Raw genomic sequence first — 27,683 nt, 5'->3', positions numbered from 1 at the left:
TCAGATATGTTATCTCAGTGCCTTGTTCTTGCTCAATGAGGTTGCAGCTCAACAGCGGCTCGAGCTGTTTGAAAGGCACATGGCTGCTGCAAGGGGAGGTTACATTCCCTGTTCCCTCTTCCTTGCGCCCGTTCTGTGGACTCTGGATCTTGTGCTGCATAGATTCAACTAAGTTGGCAGATTAACAGGGCAAACCCCATCTTCCATGCAGAGTTGAACTGGCTTGATGAAGAGCATCAGAGCCAGCACAAGTGTTGGAGGAAGGTGGTAATTTCCAGCCAGCACCCTCAGCCACCGCAGATTGTCAGACTGGCTCAAGGGTGCCAGGTAACTTCTCTCTTGGAAGTCTGGTCCTTTTTCTCTGGTCTTAATGCCAGCCTGTCTGGAGTTCCTTGGGAAAACCTCAGAACAAATATGCCAGCATTTCTGACAATGAGACTGAGGAAAATATAGGTTGTTTTCCCATGTTAAAAATGTCCATCTTTGAACAGCAAAATAGAGCACTTCTATTTGGAGACAGGGACTTGGTACCTGACACGGTGTGTCCTGTGGTCCAAGTTTACCCCATGAAAATCTGCCCGTTTGGCCAGTGTATTAACCTTGGAAAAGTCACTAGTTGTGCACATATTATACCATGTTTAAGGGGGTTTGCAGGGCTTTTAACAGTTAAACATCTCTGAAGGATCTGCGCTGAATATGCTCCAAACCTCTCACAAAATGAATTTTTCTGGGGAATTTTGGTCTAAATAATACATTTTTAGGAGTGAGACTAAAGGGAGACTATAATCAAGCAGTGAGAAAAATACAGGTAAAGTTTAGCAAATGAAATAGCTGACAGCCATCTTCTGAATAGAAATTTCAGGCTATCTGAAAAGTAGGGGAGAGGGTGCCTGTTTCAGACATACTTTAATACTTTATCCTTTAATGGTGTTGAAGCATGTTTCAGAATCAGCATTTTGTGAAACTTTCTGTCAGAAAGGGCTTTTACTTTTTGCTCAAATTCAGAAGGAAAAGAAGCCCCTGCCCATTTTTCTGTCACCTCACATGCAAGTGATTGCTGGCTGCCTGAACCACCATCCATCCCTCTGGGCACAGTAACACAGTTTTGGCAGGGGGCTAGGCACAACCTCCAGAGGAGGCCAGCCCTCCTGCAGACTGCCCCATGCTGTCCTGAGGTGGCTGTCAGTGGCAGAAGGGTTGGTTCCTTTTCCTTTAGTTTATATAGCTCTTGGTCCCCAAACTTGAAGTGCCCCTGGCTGCCAAGAGCAGCCAAAATCTTTTTTTTTCCACATAGACCACAAGGCAAGAGTGGTTGGATCTGCTTCATGATGGAGGATCTTAGCAGGTTCACTCATTTGACAGGGCAGCTTCCTGGGCAGGTCACAGAAAGGCTCTGGGAACAGATGAATAGAAGGATGTAATACAGCATTGGAGGGGAATGCAGGTTTCCCACTGCACTGGCACCCTGTAAACACAGCCAGTCTCTTCCTCTGAACAGCTCTGCTCATATATCCCTTTAAAAATGGGATAGGACAATAACGTTGCAGACTTTAACCTGTCTTCCAGTAAGTTGTAAGCCAAGCAATGATAATATATTACACTAGCAGTTCATGATGCTTCAATAGACAAACCTGGTACCATGGGTGCCTTGCCAAGGGAAGGAGATAGAGCTATATCCCTAGACAGGCTTTCCCCTGTGCAGTGTGCCATCACCTCAAATACTGTACTTTTCTATAAAAGGGTAGATATTTTGCTTTATCTCAGATTTGCCTTGCTCTAATGATCTCAAATTCAGGCCACTAAATGCTCTAGGATTTCTACACACAAATTTTTGAAGAGGCTGGAATAAATTTAGATTGTAGAACAATGTAAAATGGGATTGTTGAGGCTGAGTTCGGCTTGCAACTTCACTAACCTAGCGTTCCTACTCTTGTAAAATAGTGGATGTGGCCACCTGAACCCAGACTATTTCTCCTTATCCATGCTGAATCCACTGCTATAGCCGTAACCCACCAAATACACCATTTCAACATGAGCTAAACCCTCTACTTGCAGGCTAAGTAGATTACAGAGACTAGTGGAGCTTGAACGCAGCAGGATTCGATACATTATGTATGGATCAATCCTCTGGAACTGCACATGCACATAAGTTATGTCTGTAGGGAAACAGACATTTAAAACCTCCTCCTTCTCCACCTCCTGCTACTTCTTGGAGCTGACTTGTGTTAAATATTAACAAACTTTGTTCATCAGTTCCCTGGTTCACTTGGCTTCTTTTAACAACAGATGTTATTACAACTTTCCTCCCTCCCTCCCTCCTTCCTTGCTTTTGTCAACACTGCCAGTTGTGAAACCTAAGAATCTTTTCCTGTAACTGCCTTCAGAGCCTGGCTGCTGCCCAGCTCTGTGGTCTCCTCCACCTCTCTCCCTGGGATCACCAATGCTGCCCACCTTTGGCATCTGCAAGCAGCTTGTGCTGTGAGTCACTAGCTATAGATAGATAGAGACTGAGTAAAGAGGACGGAGAAAAGGAGTGAGGAGGTAGGTGAGTTTCTGCTGTCTGAGAGAGGAGGTAGAAGAAGCGGGGAGCATGGCCAGCGACTCCAGTGCGCTGCCCCGGGTGACTTTCCAGACGCCAGAGAAACCTGGAGAGGAATCATCACACAGGAAATTGGGCAAGTTAACCATCAAGTACAACCGCAAAGACCTACAGCGCTGGCTAGAGCTGGAGGAATGGATCAATGCCCAGTTGCAGGAACTGTACCAATACCAGGTGAGTAACTGGGAAAAATCAGCCCGTCACACATTAGGTGAAAGGAACCAGAAGTCACACATGCTGTGACAGAAGCTGTTTGCTTGTTCTGGCTTCCTGGGAATAGATTCTCATCTTCAGCCTTTGTTAGGTATCTTATTGCCACCTGCTACAGCACTCTCTCTGAACGGTGTGTCTACTGTGCAGCCATGGAAGCTTGCACTGATATAATCCAGCTGACTTTAAATTGCCTGGTCTTGTACCTGCTGGGAGGGTAGCTACTGCTCAGCACAAGCAGCAAAACTTGGAGTGATGTACCAACCTGGGAGGCTTCTCAGTATTGAGCTCAATTTGGTCAGTGGCTTTTCTGCCAGCAGTATCTAAGTTAGCTGGGTTAAAGCTGCTCAGTGCATCTTTGTCCCTTTTGGTCACAACAGTGTAGCTATAGCTGTCGTTTGAAGGTTGACACTCAGGATAATGCCCTGTCTGTCACTGCAGGCTCTGAGCACACTACTGGCAGCAGGGGAAGAATGAACAAGTACGTGCTCAGATGATGTGTACAGAGATGTTATGTCTTCATTTTAACAAATCCCCAGATCTGTATTCCTTACCTGAGTTTGCCTTAGCACCAGGACTGCTGTCAATCCTTCTAAATGCTTTCTGCCTACCTGCAAGTTGTCAAACAAGAGATCCAGGAGTGTCTAGGTCCAGTGCCTGAATGGTACCAGTCTTTACTTTGAGCTATTGTAGGATACATGATATTTTTTGCTTCAGTCATGTGAGATTTAAATCAAGTTCCAGTTCTGACCGAGTACACTAAAATTCTAACCTGGTAGTATTGCTTCTATTCATATTCTGCGCTTGGATGGATGGTATGTATACTGGGAGCTTGCAGAAGGATTAGTCCTGTTCCACATTTGAGATGATGATTCCTTTGGAATGTGGTACAGAAAAGGTGACAGAATTTTCCAATGTTGTACATCAGGGTCTCAAGCCGAACTTGGCTCATGGTGTTTTCCTTTATCTGTAGGGAAATGGCTGATGCGGTAAGAGAACATAGCTTTTTTGACTCATGACCCATTAGACCACATATGTCTTCAATAGAAGACAGGTGGGTGTAACAAGTTGTGTAAGATAGTTTATATACATCCTGGATGGATGGACTAAATGAATGGCAAGCCATTTCTGTCATGTTTTCCATATTCTCACTCCAGCACAGGGTTAAGCACATTTCTGAAGGATGAGGAGAAAAGAACTGATGATCACTTGGAGTCTTCCATTCCGAGCATCAGCAGTTTCAAATTGCAATTAACAGTGAAAGTGGATGTGCTAGAACAGCCCAGGAAAGGCAATTTTGGGGTTATATGTCATACTGGTAAAGAGAAGCTTTTGTCTGTTCTGAGAAAATTTCAGCCAAACTTTAGTTTTCTCTCAGGTTGTTTTATTAATATTTTTATGGATATCATTATTATTTTCTGTATGATTATTTCCTATTTGATATTTATGGAAATCTACTGCATTCTTTCACCATGTCAGGAGAGAAAAATAGTTACTTTCTGTTTTAATTTGTGCCATATTTAAAGAAGACACAGGAGAAAATAAATATGGAGAAAGAGCATATGTAGGTCATTTCTTCTGTTGCAAAAGCACTGCCCCTCTGAGAATGAGTACCTCATTGCTCCTGTTCTGTTAAGTAACATTTTAAACTTTCTGAACAATTTTATGACTTGATTAGTAACAATGACAAAGCGAAATGTTCATAATCATTTCAAAAATTAATAATTATGTATTTCCAGTTATTTTCTTCAGTTTTATAAAATGATAGTAATAAATGCTCAACTGTGTTCTAGGCCTCTTAATAATGCATTATAAAGCATTATATAGTGTACATAGGAGCAGATGTGATCTCTAGATCGAGTTAGAGAGGCAAAATTCAATGTCTGTGGGAAGTGCTAGACTGGTGGTCCTGGTGACTGAAGACTGTTCAAATGATCAGCAGCAGTGCCACCTTCCCTTGCCAACCATGCCTGCACTGGCATTTAAGAGACTGTCCCTACAGTTGGTATATTAGTTCAGAGAGTCTTTTGGCTGGCTGTTGAGATTTGCCAGCAACAATGGTATTTCTGGAAGCACCTTTCAGTGTGGGAACTGGCCTGGGATGAATAGACACCAAGCATTTTTGGACAGTACAGACTCACCTCATCTGGAGCAGCAAGTAAACTGGCAAACTTTGCTGTAGAAAACAGCCTAGTGTACATGCTGTCCAAACCCTCTTTGGAGGCAGGACTAGATCCTGGCACTCTGTAGGCATTTCTGTGCCTAGGTAGCTAAGTCTGGACTTCTGTCTAGGAATGCTGTCCTGTCGTCCTGTGTCAGAAATGTCTGCTTTTTCCATTGTGGTTTATGTAGTTTGAGGAGAATTAAAGCTGATTTCATTTATTTCATCATGTCATTCGAAATGATGCTAAATCCCCCTCTACATGCTTTTACTTTCTTTAGTTTTACTGCAATCTCTCTATTTAACACCATTGTAAAGTTAAGGACAAGCAGCTCCATGCTACTATGAGGAAACCTATAGATCATATCCATCCATGTTCCCAAAGGAGAAGTGATGCCATTGAGTTGGCAACCACACCAAAATGACACTGTGCCCCCCAGAAGAGACAAATGCTGCTTGAAACATTGTTTCCTGGCAAGCAATGTCTGAAGGAGGAGGTGGGAGACGATCCCATTTCCAGCTTAAAATAAAAGACATTTATGATATTTGAATTTGTGAAACTGTCAAAAGGAGAGAATTGATAGAGTCCTACTGAAAGAAATTTCAGTGGTGGAGGCTTAAGGGCTAGGAGAGGAAGCTCACAACTTGAAAAACTAAGCAAAGGTGACAAGGTAGCTCTGGAGCAAGGAGAATAGCTGCTGCTTTGAGCAACAGGACTTCTTGCCCTGTGAGGAATTATTGCAGTTTAAAGCACCAGTTTAGAAAAGTGTTTTGAGAAGGATGAGAAGCAGTTCTTGGTACCACCAGTAACACAAACAAGATGTGACTCCCTGTGTGTTACTCTCACTTGTCTAGGTCTACATATATATATTTGTAAAGGTGTCAGAAAAACAAGTTAGGTCACCTTATCACTTCTGGTTTTCTGAGAATTGGGTAATTGGGAGCGGTTTACTCTCATAATAGTAGCTGCCCAGAGGGGACATATTTTTCTTACTACAAAATCCCAGCAGGAACAAGTAAATGAGAAATCCAGCAATGCCCTTACGGGAAGAGATTGCCTGTGGATTGCTTTTGCTGGCACTGCTCCACTACAACAGCTTTTCCAACTTCCTGGAGTATTTGGGTCAACTCCAAAGATTTGCCAGCAGGAACTACATAACATGATGCTGTGTAGAGTCAAAGACTTTTAATAGGGTGCAGCAGAAGTTTACATAGGATCTTTTCAAGTCAATAAATATGCCACAATAAATGACCTGTAATCACCCAAGTGTCTATCAGGTCCTCCTGCTCTGCTCTGTGCACTGTGGCAAGACAAGTTAGCCCTGCTGGTCTGGACTTCCTTGGATGCATTAACTTCTATTCAGCTGCCCCTTGTCAGCTTCTTCCATTGCTCCACCTGCTCTTGGCAGTGCAATGTTCCTCAGCGTCCTTCAGAAATCCATGTGATAAGAGTCAGAATAAATAGGCTTCCCGGCACTGCAGAGTCAAATGCCGACAAAGTCTGTTCAAACTTCATCTCCTGATACAGATAATCTAAATGCCATGCTGTTTACTGTCATGAGGCTTTTCACAGCAAAACTAAGACTCAGGAGCCAATTTGGGTCTTCAAGACCATTCCTTGCACTTGCAAGCCACAACACAGTCCATGCTTAGACCAGAAAGCCATAGGGAGTTCCTATCCCACCTCACCCTCCTGGCCTATTTAGCTTCTTAGCTAGAGAAAAAGACAGGCTGGATCAATACCTGTTGTCTAAACAGCCAAATGAAAACTATTACTTCTAAGAGGAAATGCTGTATCAGTCACAGTGCAATATGTTTAACTTTGTTTTATTACTAACTGTCAAGTGCGCTGCATAACAAAGCGATCTCTTACTGGTTTTCTACTTCTTCTCTGGCTTGGTATCAGAGACTTTGTAGAAAAAAACTGTTTCCTTTTTTCCCTAATTATTGCCTTTATTGTTATATATTTCACATACACATCTATAAATAGTATCCAACAATTAAGTACTGCACTGTTTACTCAGTATCCTCTATTCTGCTGGTTAATATGTTACAGTATCACTAGTGTCAGGTTGTTAAAGATTCATTTTGCAAATAGGTTGGAAAACACAGCGTGCCTTCCTTAATGTCTTGTAGGGATATGTGAAGATAAAACATGTCTGGTACCCAATTTACAAATGTTTCAGACTAACACTGCATTACAAGATTATTATTCCAATCACCAAAGCTTGGGACCTTTCTTACATTGAAGGAGACTATTATAACCCTCTCATGTCTGTTAGAGAAAGCTGACAAAATATTGTTAGGCCTTTCAAAAGCATAATTGTCCATTACTGCAAAAAGCCTTAGTGTAAATAGCAAGTATGTGAATATATATAGCCCAAAAGCCTAAATTTACTCTATATTAGTTGTGCCTCTTTGAGATCAAGCTGGCTAGACTTCTGTTTGGCGAAGTCATATGCATGCTCTTCTTAAAAGGAGGTTGTCTCAAGCTGGCATTGCAACGATATTCTTGAAAAGGTCTTCCCATGATAGACCATGATGCCTGAGAAGCAGTGTCAGATGTTAAGGTGACAATGTTTGCAGATGCCGAATGTGTATACCAGGACACATGGCTGCAGTAAGTGCCAAAGATGGGCTGGAATCCATGCCCTATTTACAAGCACCATCTTATATTGGGATGATTTATATCTTGACCTCAACTTTGCAGCATGGTTTTCTTTTAACTAGTTTTCTTTCAGCTACTTAGTTCTTCAAAGATCGCCCTCTAGAGTTCTTACAAGTCTGAAGGTTTAACTGTGTATTTTTTTCTTTCTAGCTAACGGAAGAAACAGAAGCAGCTGTTCCTGAACCGGAAATTGATCTTGAAGATCTCCTGGAGGTTCCTAATGAAGAACAGAAATTAAAACTACAGGTCAGATAGAGGGACTTGGTGACTGTAAGTTAGGGGCTTCCTCCATGATACAGAAAAGAGAAGCAGTGGTGTGGCAGTTGTATACTACTTGCGAATGACCTAAAACATCCCAGTTTCTTTTAGCCTGTGATGTGTACTAACATTATATACCCTTTTTGCAGCTAAAGGGGGTGGGGAAAGCAGATCAACTCATAAAATACTAAAATGATTCCTCCTTGGCTTGCAGGAAATCCTTCATGAGTGCTCCAGCCCAACAGAGGTGAGTGAAACACTGTCAACATATGAGGGCATTACACAGTGCCGTGAGAGTGTGTTTGTGGCTACTTGGCTGAACAGCCAGGATAATACTGTGCATAACATGACACCTCATGTTTGTTTAATTCCCAATGGGAGGTGTTTGCATTTTATTCTGCTATGTTACAAAAACAATGTAAGTCTACATGGGTGAGCTGAAAGCAGAGTGGTGGAGCAGAAAAAGGATTATGCAGTGCAGTCAAAGATGAAAGTTCACTCCTTGTTTGGCCTATCCTGTGCTGCTCTGGCTGAGTGGCTATTTGGTCCTCAGTGTAGAAGAGCCATGGACTGTGATACTGCTCGCATTCCCACCTCACGTGCTGCTAACTAAAGGAGTTCTAGCTGAGACCACTCTAGTGTTATGAGTAACAAGAGTGTAAGATGACCCTGAGATTGGATTGGGCAGATAAAATGTTGAGCCAAGGTTAGTTTTGCATGTGACTTTTTTTTTTTCCCCCTCTGTGAACTTTACAAGTCCCATTTCTGAGTTAGGGGTTAAGGAAATGTCACAAGCTGTCATTATGTCCAAGGAAGCAGAGCCCAATATTCTGTGTAGCATACACATCACACAGCAATTGCCCTCACTGCACTGCATCCCTGTGCAAAAGGGGGACCCCCATCACTACTCTAGCCAACTGCACTGTGTATGAACACTATATTTAGATGTTATTCATCACGCTTGTGCCTTGTCCAGCCTTCTGTGTGGCTGCAAAGCGATGAACATACAGAAAAAGAGGTGGATGCATGATTCTCGCAGAAATTAAACTTGGCCCTAGCACTCATCACAGATAGTCTCCCAGCATGGGTTCAAGAAGGCTGGCAATAGGGAGATGGTTTCAGAATGTCTAGTCTCCAGATCTTGGGCAAGACTCCCAAATTCCCAGGCAGATAACTGGAAAGAGTTTGCTGTAATGATTCAGGAAACATGAATGCATCTTGCTGACAGCATGCTACTTATTAACTACAAACTAATATTGCTGCCCCTTTAGCCAATGTGTGCTTTCAGCTTGGTAGTTTTGAATCCAGTCCTCTTTAGGGATCGCAGGAGCCCATATGCAGAAAGCAGACAGAGGAAACAATCAGGTTTCCTCTGAAGGAATTGACTGAAAAGGTACTAGGCACTTACCCCTAGAGCATACTGTGGCAAGCAACCTGCGATCACTGGAGTGGAGAAGCTGGGCTTCCACACATCACGATCTATAGCAAGCTGCAATACTTCCAGTGACCTTACCTAATTACTGGGACACGTAGTGATCCCTTTGGATGTAAGAGATCCTTTATGGTGATGTTGCTTGTCAGGGAGAAGGTAAAGTAAGTTTGCACTAGTCACATTGATTTCTGCTTGGAATAACCGGATGCTCCAGTTTCATTCATAGTCCTTGGCTGTGTCAGCAAAGTAGCTGGGGTTTATCTCCAGTAACTGCCCATCTATCTGCTCTGCCAGTCCTCAGTCCCTACTCTGGGTTATCATTAGTCCTCCATGTTTTCTGCTCCACCCCATCTCTGCCAGCCACTTCCTTGTAGAAATGGCCCAGCTCCAGGATGGTTTGCAATCCACAACACACAGCTTGGACCTGACAGGTTCAACAAGGAAGCGACAAGAAAAAAGGAACAGCTTGCTTTGCCCTAGATTGGGAGGGCAGCAGATGTGGGTGGGAGGTTTTGGTGGCAACAGGAAGCGGTGGAAGAGAGGGCAATTGCATCCTGAGGTCACCTCATAGTGGAACAAGCAGGCATCAGGGATGAAGATGGGCAGGCTGACTGATGGGAAGAAAGCAAAACACAGCCGCTCTTGAGGGAGTCTGGGGAAGGGAAGAAGGGATTTTGACCCTTCACACCCAACAAATTCCCCATCCCCAAGCTAAAAGATACATTAGCTGAATGCATGCCAAAATCCTGGGTTTTGTTCAACATGAAGGGAAATGTGGGAATAATGCAGAAGGCATAGCACTCTGGGCTGGAAAGAACTGAAATTAGCATGACATCCTTCTTCAACCAATTCTCACTGTAGGACTTCATTACGGAATTGCTCAGTCGATTGAAAGGTCTCCGGAGGATCACCAGTCCTCAGAAGAAATGACCCTGCCCATATGGGAGACCCAAGAATCAATCACAAGAAAACATGCATCTTCCCAGCAAAAAACAGGATCAGGAAGATCACTTCAGAGTATGTTTAGGACTTACTGTTATTGAGAAACATCACCAAGTTTGTGAATTAAACCGGTGGTTTAAAGTCTCCACTTCTTCCAGATCTACGTGCAAGGGGCTGAATTATATGTTTTCCTTATTCTTAAAGGGCATGTTAACCTGGGGAATGGGACAAGATGCCCTTCCTTTAGTTTCTTCCTCTAGGAATTTCCATTCTGGCTGAGAAGCACTGAATAGAGTCCTCCGAAGCTCATCAAGAATTCTTTCTTTCTGTCCACTGCAATGAAAATAAGGCATTGGTTATTGCTCATTTGTCAACATGGAAAATGAGTTACTGTTAAGCTGCACCCTGTTTCAGTCTGGCTGAGACCCAGCTGTGATTTCCTGCCTGTTACTGCTGTATCCAACTCTACAGTGCTGCACATACTTTGTAAGTCATTTTTATTAAGCCTCTGTTATTCATGAAGTTTGGACAGAAAAATATACAGTAGGATGGGAAAAAAAAGCTCCAAGTGTATCTGGTCAATACTTAAGGGAAAGCTGGTGAAACAGCTGCTAAGGATAATGAAAGAGAGATTGGTTTTCCTCTTTGTGGAATTCAGGATCTCTCAATGACTTAGAAACATCTTCTAAAGGAGGAAGTTCTGGAAATGATTTTTCTCTTCATTTAAAAGGACTTTGAAAAATGCTTATTTTGTATATTAAAACAGAAAATCAGTCATGAGCTGTTGGCTTTTTCTTTCTTCTTAGATACTAAAGAAAAACTGAAGTCAAAACATACCTGTTCCGAATTTCCCTGCAGGAAGCATCTTAGAGCAAGTCTTTTACAGACAGGGAGGTCTCACATATGAGAAATGAAGCAGGAAACAGTGTCTTGCTGCACAAACTCTTCTGGCTATGACTGATGGGCTGGAAAAATACAGAGGAAACTACATCCAACCTGTCAGCAAGTCGGTAACTTGACACGCATGGTAAGGAAATAAGACAGCAAAGGGAGGATGATTGCTTAGGTAGAGCATACTCCACATTATGTCCTGCTCCTCCATTCTCATGCCTGCCACTCAAACAGAAGAGATGAGTTGCTAAGTCACAACCAGAGGGGCTCTTATGCACCAAAATGTTCAAGGCTGGGCTTAAGAGTACATATTGCGTCAGACAATGAGGGACAGAAGAGGTCAACTCTGGAATAAGAAAGATATGCAGATTAGCTAACAAAGATAAATGAGGACTCTTAGACTGGCCCAGTAATATCTTAAATACATTGGTTTCCTCAGCTTTATCAGTAACAGGGTTATGACAAATACCTTTTGCCTCATATTTTCCAGCAAAAGTGCCAGTGAACAAGATGTGGGCTATGTGCATCTCTCAGCTAGGACAAAGTCAATATGCTGTAATAACAGCTGTGATGCAAAGGCTTGCTTTCTTTCATATGCTCCTGTATGCAACAGCCTCCTGGAAGCTAGCAAGTCAGGTAGCTCATACCTTGTCCTAAGGCTGCTCCCAGAGGTTCTAAGCCTTACCCACTAGGTTGGAGAAACATCCTTTCTGTATCAGCTCCATGTATATTCATGGCAGTCCTAGGCACGCACATGCCTTTTTTGTGTTAGTGAGGGACCAACAGGACATGCCTGCTCTCCACTTTATAAGTAAAACAACAACAACAACAAACCTTAATCCAGAGCTGCAGCTGTTATGGATCGGCATTGCTTATAGATTTACACCTGCTATGACTCTTGTATCACTGCCCTTGCGAAGGGAGAGCAGCACACTGCCAAAGAGCTCCAAGTGCTGTAAAAAACACAGAAAAGGTTCAAATAGACGTTCAGGTGGAAGATCCAGGTGGACAGGCCATGAGCTGAATGTCCTATGCTAGAGCTGTAATTAGCTGCAGCACAGAGGTTCACAGAAGTCCCAAATAATTACATACCCTAGCGAGATGCTGCTTTATTCTGCTGAGCTGTGACAGCACAAAGACCTGAAATGCCTCTCCTCTGGCCCAGAAGCTAGCTTTCCTCCACCCTGGGTGTTATTCTGTATTCCCTCAATTTGGGGTGATACAAAGTGAATTTTTGGGTACACTTTCAGGCAGACATTGCTAGAACCCAGGAAAAAAAGGGTTCTGGAAACCCTACTTGAGAGAAGTCTCTTTATGTCTACTCTGCAAGTAGCAGAAAAGAGTAAATTGTAGCCCTTGTGATGTGCAGTTGTGGTTCTGGTACGTAAGGACATTGCTATCACACAGAGTGCTTCAGATACAAGCACAGCATGATCATGGGGAACAAAGCAAGCAGGTGCAGCCAGTGCTAGTTGACCTCTCAGCTTACTGGTGCAAAAGGGAAAGCAACATAGGGCAATCAGAGCAACTGTCTTAAAAATAGCAAATCAAACTTGTTTTTACTTTTTGACTTTTCTCAGCCTGGACTATAAGGATAGACTAAGTGGAGTTTTACCTTCCAATTAACTTATTTTGCTGTTTCTCAGCACCATCACTAGTGTAAGGCTACAATACAACGTTTGGTATGCAGATATTGGTTAATAATGTTTGTTTAAAGAAACTTTGCCCTCTTGAGTATACCAGGATAACTCAGAATGTGTCAAGGTTGGTGCGTTTTTCTAATTGACAGTCTATGCCAGTGTGTATAAAATAGCCTTAAACACATCTTTCTTCCTTAGTTATGAGTAACACTTAAATTCCCTTTTAAAATATTCAGGTTCACTGCATTTGGACACATGATCACATTACAGCAGTTGAAACAATGTGCATGCTCTCAAACCACAGCAAATTCAAGTTAATGCAGTTTAGCTATGCTGAGGCTTCTCTTTGTAAGCTAATCCGAGTAAAACCTCATGTGTAGTTAACATTATTTTAAATTCTTTTTGGGAAGGGCATACATTTGATAGTTCAGATACAAAACATTTTGAGAGGAAAAGAAAATCTTCTTGTGTCTTCATGGCCTGCTATAAAGACAGATGCAAAGGCATAGAGCTGATTCTCTCTCTTGCAGGTACCAACTTCTTTTCAGTTCTTGAACAGCTATGACTGAAGTCCTATTGGCCTGTGAGGAGTTGATAGTTTACCTGTATCTTTACTGGTTTACCAGTACCCTTTCAAAGCTGAGGACAGGGAGCACGCAACACAGCTAAAAGCTCACTGCTCAGTTAAAGGTCACACAGCATTCCTATTTCACAATGAGAAATCCAGCTAGGTTTGCTTTCTGCAGTCAGCTGATCTAAATAACCCTCCTACTCCTCTGACATGGAGGCCACCAAGGCAAGAGCTAGAGCATGAATGGCTTGTCAAGGGGAAAGCAGTCAGACTACCACTGAAATGACCAATTATATGCAGAAAGCTCAGCAGCCACAAGAATGTCCATTAGTGGTACAGGGGGAAGAGTCAGCGTGTGTGCGTGTGTGTAACTGAACAGACTCTTCCATGCATGACTAAGTCCTATTTCAGGTCCTGGGTCGGATGCATTTCTGGGTTCTTGGGATAAGCCCACAGAAACCAATATGGGAACCTAAATAAGCTGCTTCAGGCTGTTTTATTACTGAGGTGCACAGGGCAGGACTCACAAGGCTCGGGCTGCCTAACTGTACAAGAAGCTCAAAGTTTGCTTGTGGCTGATGAAGCAAAAGCATTCAAAATGTCACAAGTAACTTACCAGCTTACACTGAGATACTGAAAAGAAGCAGCTGTAAAACTAAGGATTAAAATGTCTATTAACTACTTGGAAAGGACTCACACTGAAGCCAAAGGGTTTCAGCAAGAACTGAGTAGATCAGTCCTAGGTTTAGGGGAGATATTAGAGCAGATACTTGCATCTTCTCCAGTACACGCAAAATGCAAAGGATTTAACCTAACACAGAATTTTTAGAGGGCTGTCTAGCTGTCAGACTAATTATCCTGGTCAAATAGCTATGAAAAAGTGTAATTCCTGGAATATCAAGAGGCCAGAACTGCATTTTGTTTTCATTTTTAAGACTGCAAGCTCTTCAGAGTAGTAACCATCTAATTAAATTTTGTGTAACACGAGCCTTGTCAGCTCTTGCATCAGAACAACTCAGTAGCTTTCCTATCTGCCTGTCCCAAAGAGAGAGGCACTGGTGAAACAAGGACTGTCAGAAGTAGGAACATTCTTCTCAAGAGTCAGGTTTTGCCACCCCTTCCTAACAAAGAGTTCTGAGAGCACCACAAGGTGCTCTAGCAATTCTTGCTGGGGTACTATTCCACACTGTCTGTGACAGAGGCTACTGCTGAAGCCCCTGATCCAGTCCAGCATGTTAGCACAAACCTGCCTTCAGTGGTAGTTGAAGTTATTTGCTGTGCTCTGACCAGGGGTGGTTGAGGTGCAGGCAAATGCTTTGTTTTGCCAGCTCATCTAGAGGCAGTGACCTTCAGCACAGGGGCAGGGCAGACAGCTGGGAGTGGCAATGTCAAACCAGACAGGCAAGATTCATCAGAGGTTTTCTGTCAAAGACAAATTCCTCATTTTTTGCTACCCCTGGAATTTGTCAACCTTAGACAGCTGCCTCAGAAGTCACATCATAGTCCTGGGAAGAGCCCACCCTTATGGGATATTAAAGCTGATGTAGTGAAAATTTAGTCAGGTATTTGGAGCAATTCTGGGTGCTTTGGTCACTGGCATGTGCCATTTGCATCAGGACTGTCTCCAGGGAGGGATGTGAGCATATTAAAATGAGCTCCTCTCATAGCCAGGTAGAGAACATAAAACGTGTAATATCTTTAATCCACCGGGGACCTAATAATAAGGAGAGCCAAACTCTGCTTTCAGACTAACACACAACTCTTGCAGACTAACGTGCTGCTCTCACAGACTACATGGAACTTACGCATAGCCACTGCTGCTCACAATGCAGTATACCTGTACTGGATTACCTTTACAAAGCATCCTGCAACTACACGAGCAGCACTGCCCATCAAGGCAGAGTAACCATCATTGGAATGCAACTCCCCTGCACCTTTCCAGCAATACCACAGAAACATTTTTAACAGCTTCATGATCTTTCATTTCATTGCCGGAGCCATATGGCACTAGGACTCAGATCCCATTACAAGAGGCTGACAATTTGTAAAGGGTTATCAGGCATTCCCAGGGGAGACTTTAACCACAGACCTCTGTAAATACATTTTATTATGCTTTGGAAATTCTCATTAGATGCGTGATCAAGATGTAGACAGTTTTCTTAGTGCAAAGTGCTTTGCTGCCTGTTGAATCAATGTATGAGCTGTTAGCAAAAGCAGGAAGTTATTTACCAGTCAGCCAGTACCACCTTAAACACACATCTTTACTGCTACCCACATAGCCTTATTGTCTATATTTGAAGATTCATATCCATCTCCTCGCATCAAGTCCTCATTTATCGCACGCATGCACTGCAAACCCAGCACTCCTCTAGCTGTTTTCCTGAGGAAAAAAAGTTACAAGCACTCCAAGCCTCTCTCAGATTACAGCACATCCTTTAACTGTCCAAGACATCACCCGTTTTGGCTGCAAATCCACTTTGACTCTTCCCATCTGGCCAACACCCTCTCTTCTCCAGTTCTCCACCTCTTCTGCCCATGAGAAGTGTGATCACTTCTGCTTGCAAGGAAGACGATAGCAGGAGGTGTGGTGGTCCTTCAGGTCAAACTCACCATGGCCTTCTCTGAGAAGCAAACACAAACTGCAGTGAGGAGAAAATACCCAGGCATGGCACCCATTCTAAGACACTGCACAAGATATCTGCCAGCACCCCTTACTAGAAACCTATCCCAAGGGCTAGCTGAGAGAACCCCACTGGCAGCCACATGGACTGTCCACTTGAGATATTTGCTTGTAATTGAAACCTCTGAGGTGCTTTGTGGAGAGCCAGAAAGCTCTTCTCATCCTTAGCTACCAGAATGGGAAATGGCAGTAGGCCTCTCCTTCTCCTTCCCTTTTAAAGAGATCCACATAACCGATTGCTCATTTTCAGCACTATGGCTGTGATTCCCAGGTGCATTAGTGACTCCCATGACAACAACCAAAATGAGAATCTGCCCCATAAACTCTGAAAAATGATTGCTGTGGTTAAATTGCAGTATATTGGCAGTTGTCTTAACCCTGCCTGCTTCTAAGCATGGTTAAGACACCAGCTCTCGTTTGCAGCATGCAACTGATGCGCTCACTCTCCTGCCAGTCTGCCGATTCTGCTTTTACTGATGTTTTGTGTCTGAGTTGTTCTTGTTTTGTTTTTGTTCTTTAAACATCTGGCAATGCCGGTCACATGTTTCCTTATACTTTAATACATTCTTCCCCCCTCCATTCCCATCTTCTGCAAAACTCTCTGCAGGAAATGACAGAACACACATAAGAACATCTTTTCCTCTCTCAACTAGATCCTTACCATCCTGCTGTCTAAATGTCCACCAGCTCTAACATGACAACCCATCAACTCCAATGCTTTTGAGGCATGACAAAGAGAAGCCACACAAGCTGTGATGAATAGCTTTTTATCCAATGGAATTAACATCCAAAACTAGAGACATACAACTTTTTGTCAGAAATCAAGTTATAGGTGTTTTAAGAACTCAGACTGTAGCTACTGCAAGATGTGACTGAGGGGATAAGGTTCTTTCAGACACATTTCAGCAACCAGATACTTTTATATAGTTTAAGACTGCAGGGTCTCAACTTAAGAAAAGCCTCAGGAATTTATACTACCTGACCTCACCTCCTGTGAGAATCCAGCCCAGATCATTTATCACGTTTCATGAACAAGCCACAGAATTGCTGAACAATGTTCTCACTTATCCTGTCCCATGCAATGCAGCATATCAGCTGTTTCAGAGGACACTCAGACAATGTGCCCAAACATACACTGAAGCAGCATAGAAGGAACATTTCTGCCCAGGACCAGTTTAGTCCCTAAAGCCAGGGATAGCTACTAATCTCATAAACTATTTCCTTTAAGGGCTAGCGTTCAGTTCGCTGTTGGGTTCCTCATATCTCCCTTCCTGTTGTCTGTTCTTCTGCCCAAAAGGAAGAACACACACAAGTGGCCAAGCCTCCCTGTGACCCGCCTCTCAGACCAAGAAGAGTTGTGTGAATTACCTAAAGCAGCGCTGGCAGTAGAGGTCCCCGTCACAGCCATGGCAGCGCAAAGTGGCATCTTCATTGCAGATGCAGCACCAGGGTAACTGCTTCTCATCACTATCATCTGAGCTGGCAAGAGCCATGGTGGCTGAAGTCTGGCTCTGCCTCAGGAATAAAACAGAGATGCAGAATTCAAACCAGAACAGAGACATACAGGACTTCCATTATAATATGTGGTGGCCACAATGACATGTACGGTCCAAGTCTGTTCACTCTCTGCCGATCATAAAGTCTGTGAGATGAACTGGCCTGGAGTCCAAGGTTAAGCTGCATATGTATGTGTCTAGACTGTTAAACAAAAACCAAAGGCACTCACTTGCATTTGCTCATGAATCTATAGTGCCTGGACAGTAAACAGCTATTCATCCTCATTCAGTGTCTACAACAATACAAACCAACATTGTCTGTCCTGTGTTAAAGGCTGGAGTCCAGATCATCTGGCACTCGCTTCACCAATACCCAGTGACAGGCAATCCCTGCCGCAAAGGCAAGTGATCAAGCAGTTTTGCTGAAAGGGTCTGTGTGTGAAGGGAAAGCAGCAGTGAAGGAGGAGTGTATCATTTTCTCCATGATACAGAAAAAAACCTGAGGCACAAAGGAAATGATTTGCCAAAGGCCCCTGTGACTGATCTGTACCCAAGGTTGGGCTGAAAAGATCTTCCAAAATGATGATCTAAAATCTATCCATAGAGTCTTCCTTATCTCCTTCTGCTTTACAGAGAGCCTTTACCGAAATGAACAGTCATGTGCACACTGGGACACAGTGCCAGAACACTGGCAAAGACAGCTTCCCAACACAACAGAAAAAAGATGGCACTAGCATTTACATCAGAGATTCCAAAAGTGCAAGGCTGCATACCTATGAGATGGATGTTTTCAATAACACTTACAATTAAATAATTTCTTCCACCAGGGACAGGCCTGTCAGATGTCTGTGAATCACAGGTCCATTTAATTCTTGTGATATACATTAGAGAAGGTGTATGCATCTCCATAATAGGCTGGAATCCATTCTGAGCATAGGATATCTTGTTACTAATTCCTTCCTTTGACGTTATAAGAGAGCACAGGCACTTGATTACTATCTAGAAATTCTATTCTGCACCTGCCGAAAGCACTGGCAAACCTCCCACTCACCCTGGATCAGGCTCTATGGTACTAGACCATGGCTTCTTCGGTTTAATTATACCGGTGAGTTAAAAATCCCTTCTCTAATATCCACCTCACCAGAACTATGCTGATCAGTTTCTCTGGCTTTAGAGAACACCATCCCATCCAGCAGAAAGCCAGCCTGAAAGGAATTGGATTCCAGAGAGCAAATCCTTTTAAAAGTACAAGATAATTCACATCTGTGCTCAGGGCTGGTCAGCCTTGCAGAAGCACCTGAGATGTTTGCCTTCTCAGCTTGTTTGCCCTGGGGAAGCTGGCTGGTTGTTTTTTTCTGCACCCAGGCTAGGGATACAGCAGACTTTTCCTGCAGAGCTGTACTCTCCTGGGACCCTGGAACACGTCACTTCAAGAGATCCTGGCCAGCTCACTGACTTTTTGCTTTGCTTTCTTAGGTAGGTTCTGTTGCAAGGATCCTGGCTGGGTGTTCTGATCTGGAGGAATATTGAAGCCACTTGCTTCATCCAGGGCTGCTTCCTCTGTGAGCTGGTAACAAGGGAAAGCAAGAAGCTTGTTGTTTCAAACACCTTTGGAAGCCTCATTCTAGGCTCTAAACCTCCTTCCCTTCTCCTTGCCCCCATGCAGTAACCGGGGATGAGAAGTCCAAATATGCTTATGTAGTATTCTCCTGACAGATGCGAGCTCATTCTGTCTGCACTCCGAAGACAGTGTGTACACTGTGAACAGTCAGCCTGGCAGCAGGAAGCCTCAGCTAATGCACTCTGCCTTGCAGTGCAGCTGTCAGCAGACCTTTAACATCATGCTAATCACACTTGTGTGGTCTGTCACCAGCCAAGAACACGAGCAGGGCAAGCACGTATCTGCCTGCAAAACAATCCACAGACATTTCAGAAAGAAATCTAGGCATGAGCTGTGCTTAAAAAAAAAAAAAAAATGTGTCTCATCATCCATGTTCCATCTCGGTGGGGGAAGAGATGGAACAAGTAGTAAGGAAGCACCAGCAGGTTTGGGACAGGGTTGGAGAGCAGAGACAGACCAGAAGAGACACTAAGCATGAATGAGAAAGTGAATATGACAGACTAGTAGTAAAGTCTTATCTCCTGTGGCTGAATGGACCCACGATAGTTAGCATTGGAAAAGCATTGAGGGGAAGAGATGAGACTCTGCCCAGGGACGGAGACACATCCTTTGTATGCTCATCAGATAGAAAAAAAAAAAAAAAAAAAAAAAAAGGGAATGATTGAGAGGAAGGTAAACAAGGCCACAGTGGCCACTTCTGACCTGTTTTAGCACTCTCTGAATGGCTTCCTCCTCATCCACTTCCTCATCACTGTCAGGGAGCTTATAGTTTTCCAAAGTAACTGCAGAAGTAACAGGCAGAGGAGACTGTGACCCACATCCACCTCACATCCTGTGCCCATTCATGTTCTAGAGACCATCCTCTGTGGGGTGAGCTCCACAGAGACTGGCACTCTGGCATAGACAGACAGCTCCTTTCCAAACTCTTCAAAAGGGGCATTACTGTTTGCTTGTTTTCAGTGTCAGAAGGGGGAAGGAAAAAAGTAGAGCTTTTTTTTTTTTTAAAAAGCCATATTAACCTCACCAGAGCATGCTAGAATTATCTGAAAGAAAGGTGCAAGACAAAGGAGTCTGCCCTTACAGCTCCAGCCTTGAGCCTCAAATAAGAGCTTTTGTACTGATTTCATGATGGACCAAGCCGTACAACTTTACGCACACCATGAAATCCCAGTCTGCTTCCTGCAGAACACAGAGGAATTAAATGGATCAAGATTTTCAAAAGAGAAGAAAAATTGCTCTGTCACAGGAACTCGGTTACCTCTCTTGGCACTGTATTCTCCTCTATTACCCACCTTTCTCTGGGTCTTGGCCTCTGAGTGCTGCCAATCTCCTGGCAACTTGTAGGATCTTCTCCTGCCTAGTGTTCTCTTCCCGCAGTTCAGAAGCAGCCTCTGCCAGAAGTTTATTCTTCTCTTCCTCTAGCTGTTTTGGGTCCAGATTTGCAGGGCAAACCCCATCTTCACTTTCCCGATTGAGATCATTCAAGGTTTGGCCACTAGCAGCTGCAAACAGACACACAGAGCATGCTGATGACTCAGCAGCAGCCTTCCCTGGGCACAGCCAACACCACTAAAGCAATGGAATGGGAGTGCCTTGTTGCTCTCAACTAATTGGGTTAATAACAGCAGAGGGCATGCCACAGCTGAATCCACACTGTACTTGGAGAGAAGCAAACGAGCTAGGTTGCACTTTACAATGAGATTGCAGGGAAAACACCTCAGGTAGGAAGACAATGGTATCCCAGATCCTAATGTTTTTTTTTTTTTAAACAGAGCACAGAAGTGCTAGAAGTAGCAACAGCTCCTCCCTAGGGAAGGGTCACCTTACAGAAATAAAGAGGAGCAATCTGAGTAATATAATCCTGAAAAGAGGAAACCACTTCGCAGGCAGAGACAGTGAGACCCAGTGTGGAGCTGGGTTGCTGTGCTTGGTCAATTTGGAGGTCATAAAGGGGAGATAAGGACAAACTGGACACCTAACTCACCTATAAGCTAGAGAGGGAAGCATGTGCTTCCCTTCCCACTACAACACACACATTAGTAGATAGAAACAGATCACTAGAAGCCGAAATAGGTACTTTGAGGCTGGACTCCTGGACCATAACGCTCATCAATGGCAACTTCTTCAGCCAGTTGAGTTAATAGGTCATCTGTCTGCTGGGCAAGGCTTCTGGTATCAGGGGGTTGGTACACCTAAGAAACAAGAGGGAGGGCATAGGAGAAGGCAAATGAGAAGGGACATACTCAGCCAAAGAAAAAAACGGGTAACAAAAATCATCCTAGCTGGGACCAAGATAAAAAGAGCCTCCAGTGATCTTGGGAGTCTCAGCTCTGGTATCTGGTGTGAGGCTTCATTCTCAGAGGTGTTGAATGCCCATGACTCTAACTGCAGTTACATAAATAAGAGGCACTGAATGTGCAGGAGTAGATACTGCTGAGTCCCAACCACAACTCTGCCACTATCTCCAATGTAAATAAAGTGCCATTCTCAGCAGAGCCAGCCAGCAGCCCCCACTGCAACATATGAGAAGAGCTGCCTGTGCAGCACTGCTGAAAAAGGAGAGCAAGGAAAGAACTTCTCAGGGACAAAATCATTCACACAGGCTTGAAGGCACAGATCCAACCCCTTCCTCTGTAATCTCAGGCTAGCCACTTAACCTCTGTGCTTCCATCTCTGGATAATTAACAGGATTTTGCCTGGCAGGGATGCAGTAACAACTGTAGGATACATGTAGAAGGCAGGGCTGCTAAGCCCCAAACACAGATGAACAGGTTTGAGGAAAAACAAACAAACAAACAAACAAACAAAACAGGCCACTTAGGAATACAAATTGGTTGAGGAGAATAAACTTAGCATCAATTGTTAAAAACAAACATGTCAACTACATTTGACTTAAACATAAAGCAACAGATTGCATTTATATTGAAGCAGTGTATTGCTGCTCATTTGCTTCTGGAGGACAATCACACAAACAGGAAACAGAGAGATTTCTGAAGAGAGCCACCTGAAAACAAACGAGGTGAAGGAAGAGGAAAGGCTGACCCACTTCAGAAGTCCCTGGGGACACCACAGCTGCTGTGTCAGCTCAGATTACATTGCCAGCCAAAGGGCTGAGGGAGCTTACTGGTCTGGGAGCCTGGGAAGGAGGGTCTCTCCCTTGCAGGACAGCCAAACGGTACTCCATTTCCTGTGTGAATGGAACAGGTCCCCAGCAGTCTTCCTTTAGTGCAGCCAGCCTAGCTTCGATCTCAGCCTGAGAAGGGATGGACTCTGCAATTTAGACCAACACAGGGAAAGGAGTCATTTGTTTTCAATAACAGAATAACTTAAAGTTTTTTCTTAAAATTGTATTTCTCTTTCCAGAATCACGGCCCGGACACCTGACCAAAAGGCTCCCTCAGCCCCTGATCTGAATGGGGTTTATGCTGCAGAGACTAGGAGACTACCCTAATGCTAACTGCTACCCTGTTTTTTCCTGAGTCATTGCCTCCTGCACCATTTATCTCCCAGACATAAGATGAGTGCTGGGGTAACCCCATTTGACAATCAGCTTACTAGGGATAGGCAGTGAAATAAATGTGTCACTTAGGCAGTATAGTCCACTGCTCTCACCTCCCTTAGTGCATCCTAGCCATATTAGGCTGGAAAAAGCCTGCTGGAGCACAGTCCCATCCCCTACACAATCAGGTAACCACTTTGCAGAGTGTCTTTCCCTTTTGAGATCAAGTGTTATTTTTTAAATAGTTTGTTCTACCACAGGCACCACAAAGGTGTTCCAAAACATGGAGAGAGCTGTGGACTGGGATCAAAGTCCCTTTTTTCTCTTCTCTGTGAGGTAAAACCAGTCAGAGCATAGTCCCACAGAGACTGGTACTGGTGCGGCCCAGCAAAATGGCCCAGAGGAAATCTTCTGCAAAATGGTTTGGCCAAAGCTCCCCATTTCATTCAGCTCCTGCTGTGCTTGACATGGGCTTTTTTACCCAAAACAATGGAAAATCAGAAGGTAATTTCACAGGTAAAATACTGCCCCAAAACTGAGAGGCAATTTCAAGAGAAACCCCAAGAAAAACAAATAAATCAGAACACTAATCTAAAACCACTGCAGAATCTAGCCACTGTGTTAGCAGGACATAGCTGTTCTGACCAGTTTATCCCTCTGACTGTCTGAAAAGACAGGCTCTGAAAGACCACCACTTCCCTCTTCCCTCCAGTTCCGTGTTTCCCAATTAGCAGTGTTCCCACACTGGGAATCTCCAGAGTCCTCTGAAACTCACTGGGTTTCCTTTCCTCCCTGAGCCTCGCCAGTCTCTCTGCAATAGCTCTATCCTCTTTTGAGAGTCCCTGGTATCTGGAGCCTGCTTGACCTGGTTTCGCAGCTGCCTTCTGCTGCCCTTTCGGCTGGTTTTGCTTAGCCTCAAAAGCTGCTACACGCCTGTGACAAGGATGGAAAAAGACATGACACAGCTGAGAACAGAGTTTTAAATCATGAGGCATGAAGACAGTCACTGTGAACCCTACATACTATTCGAACAAAGTGTGTGACAGAACAGAGACCACTCATTCCTGTACCACATTCTGCCACAGGGCAGGACAAGGTACTCCCAAGGAGTAAAGAAAACCATAGCCCATCATAACAGCACACACGGCATCATTTCTGAGGAGACAGATAATATTTCAGCACCAGGCTCCTGTTTCCAAGCCAGCCATGGTCAGTCACAGCTGAACATAACCAGGTGGCTGTTCAGCAGTCTACTCAAAAGTAAAAACAAAAAATGAAAACAAAAGAAAACAAACAACCCCTTTCACACATCAAACTAAACTAACCCTCAAACAACAAAACAAAAGCTCCAGCCTTAATCTAATTCTGAACACGCAAATACCCACGTTGCAAAACCTACTTTTGATGGTCCCTATGAGGGGAAGGGGAGAGAGGGCCTGAAAGGTTACCCTCTGGCAGAAACCAATGGACTGTCTGGCAAGTGCAACTCACTTTTTGTAGTTCTCCGGTGGCGACCATTTTGCTGAACTGCTTTGAGATCCCTGTCTGGAAGGCAAAAATAATGCTCTCTCTGAACTCAAGGTCCTGGCAGTGCTTCAATCATCTATTCTTTCAAAACAAGAGGAATTAGCATACATGTTTATCAACCTCTTGGTATAGTCCTTTCATAACTTCATTAATATGCAGAGTGATCAGCTTAAGAAAGGTATTAGATGATGCAGCTGCCTAGGACAGCATAGGACCTCATTTCTAGTCCCTTGTTTCAACTGTTTCACATCTGGACAAAAATTATTTTATTTAATATAGTCATCAGTGTTCCAAAAGAAAAGAGTGTGAAACACCCTTGCCTCCCACAGCCTGCATCTCCCAGGTCAGAGAGCAGATAGAGAGCAGTTAGCTAAAACTCACAGTGTATTTAGCTCCAATACAGCAGAACACTCTGAGAGGAGTTATGCCATGCAACAAACACAGAATTATATAATGCACAACCCTAACTCTAAATGAAATGCTATAAACATGGTTATATAACCACCAGATCATAATGACATCTAGCACACTTGAACTCTGCAAACCACAAACTCATCTTGTGTAACTCTATGTTCTGAAATGCTGTGTTCAGGTTAAGCAGCTAAACTACACTTATGTAAGGTGGTTAGCATATTCTATTCATTCCTAGAAGTTACAGCTACAAACACATCTGCACTGTGCTAGGGGCTGTATAATTACAAATGAAGGCAGTGTTTTTGTTGGACTGATTTCCTATTCAATGTTTTCAGTTCTGAAAGCTGTTTTACATGGAGAACATCATTACATGCAGCTTACAGAACTGCAAACCATGTGGCTTATCTATCTACTGTCCAGTAAGGGGATAATTTTTTCTTCTGTAACTCTATAGTACTGATATTAAACAGATTAAAAAAATCAAAAGAAACATGAGGAAAGGCTGACTGCTTTTCTGAATATTTTTGGAGTTGTAAAGGGAAATCAGAAATTTTCCAAATGGAAAGATTGTGAGTATTGTATTTTCACCATTGACAACCTCATGCTACTTCAAAAGCACTGGCTCTTGAAAGTAAAGACCTCTGATAACATGAGGTTCTTCCTCTTTAGACAACTGCAGAGTCAGAACATTCCCCACTTACTGGTGAAAATTCCTTGCTATATGAGAAAAATGGGGGAGAGAGGTAAGACAAATGCAAGAGAAGGGACAGAACACAGAGGAATTGGTAAAGAGAGGGGTTCTGGTGTAAACTTTGCTCTTGTGTTACTTGTGTATGTGTACAATGCAAGCTGCTACTGAATTACATTTTTTGTTTTCAACAGCCTACCTACAGGTTATGTTTGTGAAAATATTTTTTTCTTTTAAAAGAAAATAAATTTTACACTACAAAATTTAGGTCTTCAGGCTATACGTAGCAGAGATCTCTCAATAATGAGGAGCTATGTCACTGTTTGCCTACAGAGGTAACACTCTGAACATCTTGTTGCCAGGCTGTTCAATTACTACACAATGGAAAAGACTGCTCGGGTTCTCAAAAGGGTGCACCTTTCTAGGCACAAACACTGTGGGGCTTCGCCTGGTCCCATCTGGCAAGGATATCCACAGGCATCCAGGGTCCAACCATGAAGATTTAAACCTGGCTCTTTCAGGCTACACTGTCACCATGGAGAACAACCTCACAAACACTGACTTACATGTTCTGACTGAATAGTCCATGAACAGCAGTTCAGTAAGGGCCTAGCTTAAAACTCCAGGGTACAGGAAGTGTGCGCACACAAGTGCAAACCTGACTCTCACAGAGAAATCTGCATCACAACACTCGAATCCAAAATGAAGAACCAAAGCAGGACACTGTCTTTGGGTGAAGAAAGACTCCCATCTTACCCAGTTAGTTTTCCATGACATGGCTTGCACACCTTCTGCTGAGTGTTTCCACAGCGGGGAACAACAGCACTGAAGCTAAGGCAGCCAGAGCAGAAGGCCCGCCCGCAGCTCTTACATCCACACTGAGGAGATACAAGAGACAGGCAGGACAGGGCTTCATCACCTAGCCACCATGCACACCACATTTCTCTGAATGACCATATTCAGGAGTTAACTGTCTTGCCAAGGTGCACCACAGATAAAGCTGGGGGTAAACTCATTTTGAGGAGGGCTGTATCGTTAGCTGCTGCTGCAGATATAAATTCTCTCAGTTTTCAGCCATCAGAGCGTTAACTGCTGTTGGAATCAGAGATGCCAGATCATCCCACTGTACAATAAAGTGGGTGGGGGATTCTTTCCTCTGAGACACCCATCGAATATTGGATTAGACGAATGACAAATCCTTTCTCTCTTTTTTTTTTTTTTTTTTTTTTTAAACAGTAACCTTTATAAAGATACAGTGGCGTTTGGGAGCCCTAAGAGCTCAGTAAACAAACAAGGAAGGCGGGGCCACGCCGCTCCTCCGGAAGCGTGCCTGGCCGCAGGCAAACCCCGCCGGCTCCCGCCGCGGGAGGCAGGCAGGCAGGCAGGCAGCTTCCCCGCTTCTGACCTAAAGCCCTCGCGCTGCCGGGGGGCCGCGGGACTGGCCGGGCTCTGCCTCGCAGACGCTCACGCCGCTTCTGGCCCACTCAGCTGAGTCTCCAGTGAGCGCGGGCCGCTCTCGAGCCCGCTAAGCCCGACTTGCCTCTTTCCTGAAGACCGTGAATTTGGACGCGCAGCCATAGCACCTGCTATCCATGGCGCTGCGGGGCACCCGCCGCCCGCCGCCGCCCTGCGCCCCCGCTATACCGAGCTCCACAGACTGTTTTCCCCCTCTGCGGCCCTTGCTTAACTTTCACAGACACACAGCGCTACAGCAGCCACCACCATCAACAACTGCGAGACCGAAACGCCGCTCCCCCGCCTCTCCCAGACCGGCGCTGCCACCGTACGGCAGCACGCCCACGGCGGCCCCAGCACAGCCCGACGGGAGTTGTAGTCCTTCCGCCGCCGCCGCCGCAGGGCGCTGCTCCACGAACAAACTACATTGCCGAGGCGCCGCGCCCGCTCCCGCGCCGGGCCTGCTGGGAGCCGCCAGCCACAGCCCAGGCCCCCCGGCTTCCGGTCCGGCCGCTGGCCGCGCGGTGCATTATGGTGCTTGTAGTCTGGTGGCGGCCGCATCTGGGGAAGACGCCTGCCATTTCCCGGCAGGCAGCGCGCGGGCGGCGGCGGGGCGGGAAGCCGGGCGGCGCGGAGATGGCGGCGCAGGGAGCTTGGCGCGGCTCCCCTGTACGCCCTGCGGGGGAAGGGGCTCACGGGTGGGCTCCCGGGGCCCGGTGTCGCCTCTCCGCGGCGTCCCCTCCCCCCTGGGCGCGGGCACGGGGCCGCCCCGCCGCTGCCGCCTCCCCAGGACAAATTGCCTCATTAGGCCGCTCATCCCCCTTGTCCCCGCCGCGCACGGTGGCTGCCAGCAGCTCGGGAAGGCTCGGCCCGCCTCTGCTCCCGGAGCGCTTCGCGGGCAGCTGTTGGCTCCCCGTACTTTCTCTGTGCT

General features: G+C 44.7%; 2 protein-coding genes across 6 annotated transcripts; one reads left to right on the top strand and one right to left on the bottom strand.

Moving 5' to 3' along the window:
- Positions 1–2,410: 2,410 nt before the first annotated feature.
- PPP1R14D (protein phosphatase 1 regulatory inhibitor subunit 14D) lies at positions 2,411–10,368 on the top strand. Its single transcript, XM_013959566.2, has 4 exons — positions 2,411–2,773; positions 7,789–7,884; positions 8,111–8,143; positions 10,190–10,368. The coding sequence occupies exons 1-4, from the start codon at positions 2,591–2,593 to the stop codon at positions 10,256–10,258; spliced, it is 381 nt and encodes a 126-aa protein (XP_013815020.1). The 5' UTR covers positions 2,411–2,590; the 3' UTR covers positions 10,259–10,368.
- Positions 6,142–27,209, bottom strand: ZFYVE19 (zinc finger FYVE-type containing 19). Of its 5 annotated transcripts, XM_013959309.2 has the most exons (14): positions 26,838–27,208; positions 26,054–26,175; positions 24,160–24,213; positions 23,444–23,601; positions 22,294–22,439; positions 21,247–21,361; positions 20,462–20,671; positions 19,872–19,951; positions 19,005–19,115; positions 17,421–17,563; positions 11,996–15,993; positions 11,108–11,507; positions 10,363–10,603; positions 6,142–7,855 (listed from the first exon to the last, which is right to left on the bottom strand). In XM_013959309.2, exons 1-11 carry the CDS (start codon positions 26,889–26,891, stop codon positions 15,921–15,923), a joined length of 1,266 nt encoding a protein of 421 aa, XP_013814763.2. In that variant the 5' UTR covers positions 26,892–27,208; the 3' UTR covers positions 6,142–7,855; positions 10,363–10,603; positions 11,108–11,507; positions 11,996–15,920. The 5 variants fall into 5 exon arrangements, with proteins under 5 accessions (XP_013814763.2, XP_067152530.1, XP_067152533.1 ...); XM_067296429.1 differs by having other exon boundaries at positions 26,054–27,209; XM_067296432.1 differs by having other exon boundaries at positions 6,142–6,446; positions 26,054–27,209.
- Between the last annotated feature and the right edge of the window lie 474 nt (positions 27,210–27,683).

Source organism: Apteryx mantelli, chromosome 4 (genome assembly GCF_036417845.1).
Source record: "Apteryx mantelli isolate bAptMan1 chromosome 4, bAptMan1.hap1, whole genome shotgun sequence".
Classification (NCBI taxonomy): domain Eukaryota; kingdom Metazoa; phylum Chordata; class Aves; order Apterygiformes; family Apterygidae; genus Apteryx; species Apteryx mantelli.
This window is presented reverse-complemented; position numbering and strand designations above follow the sequence as displayed.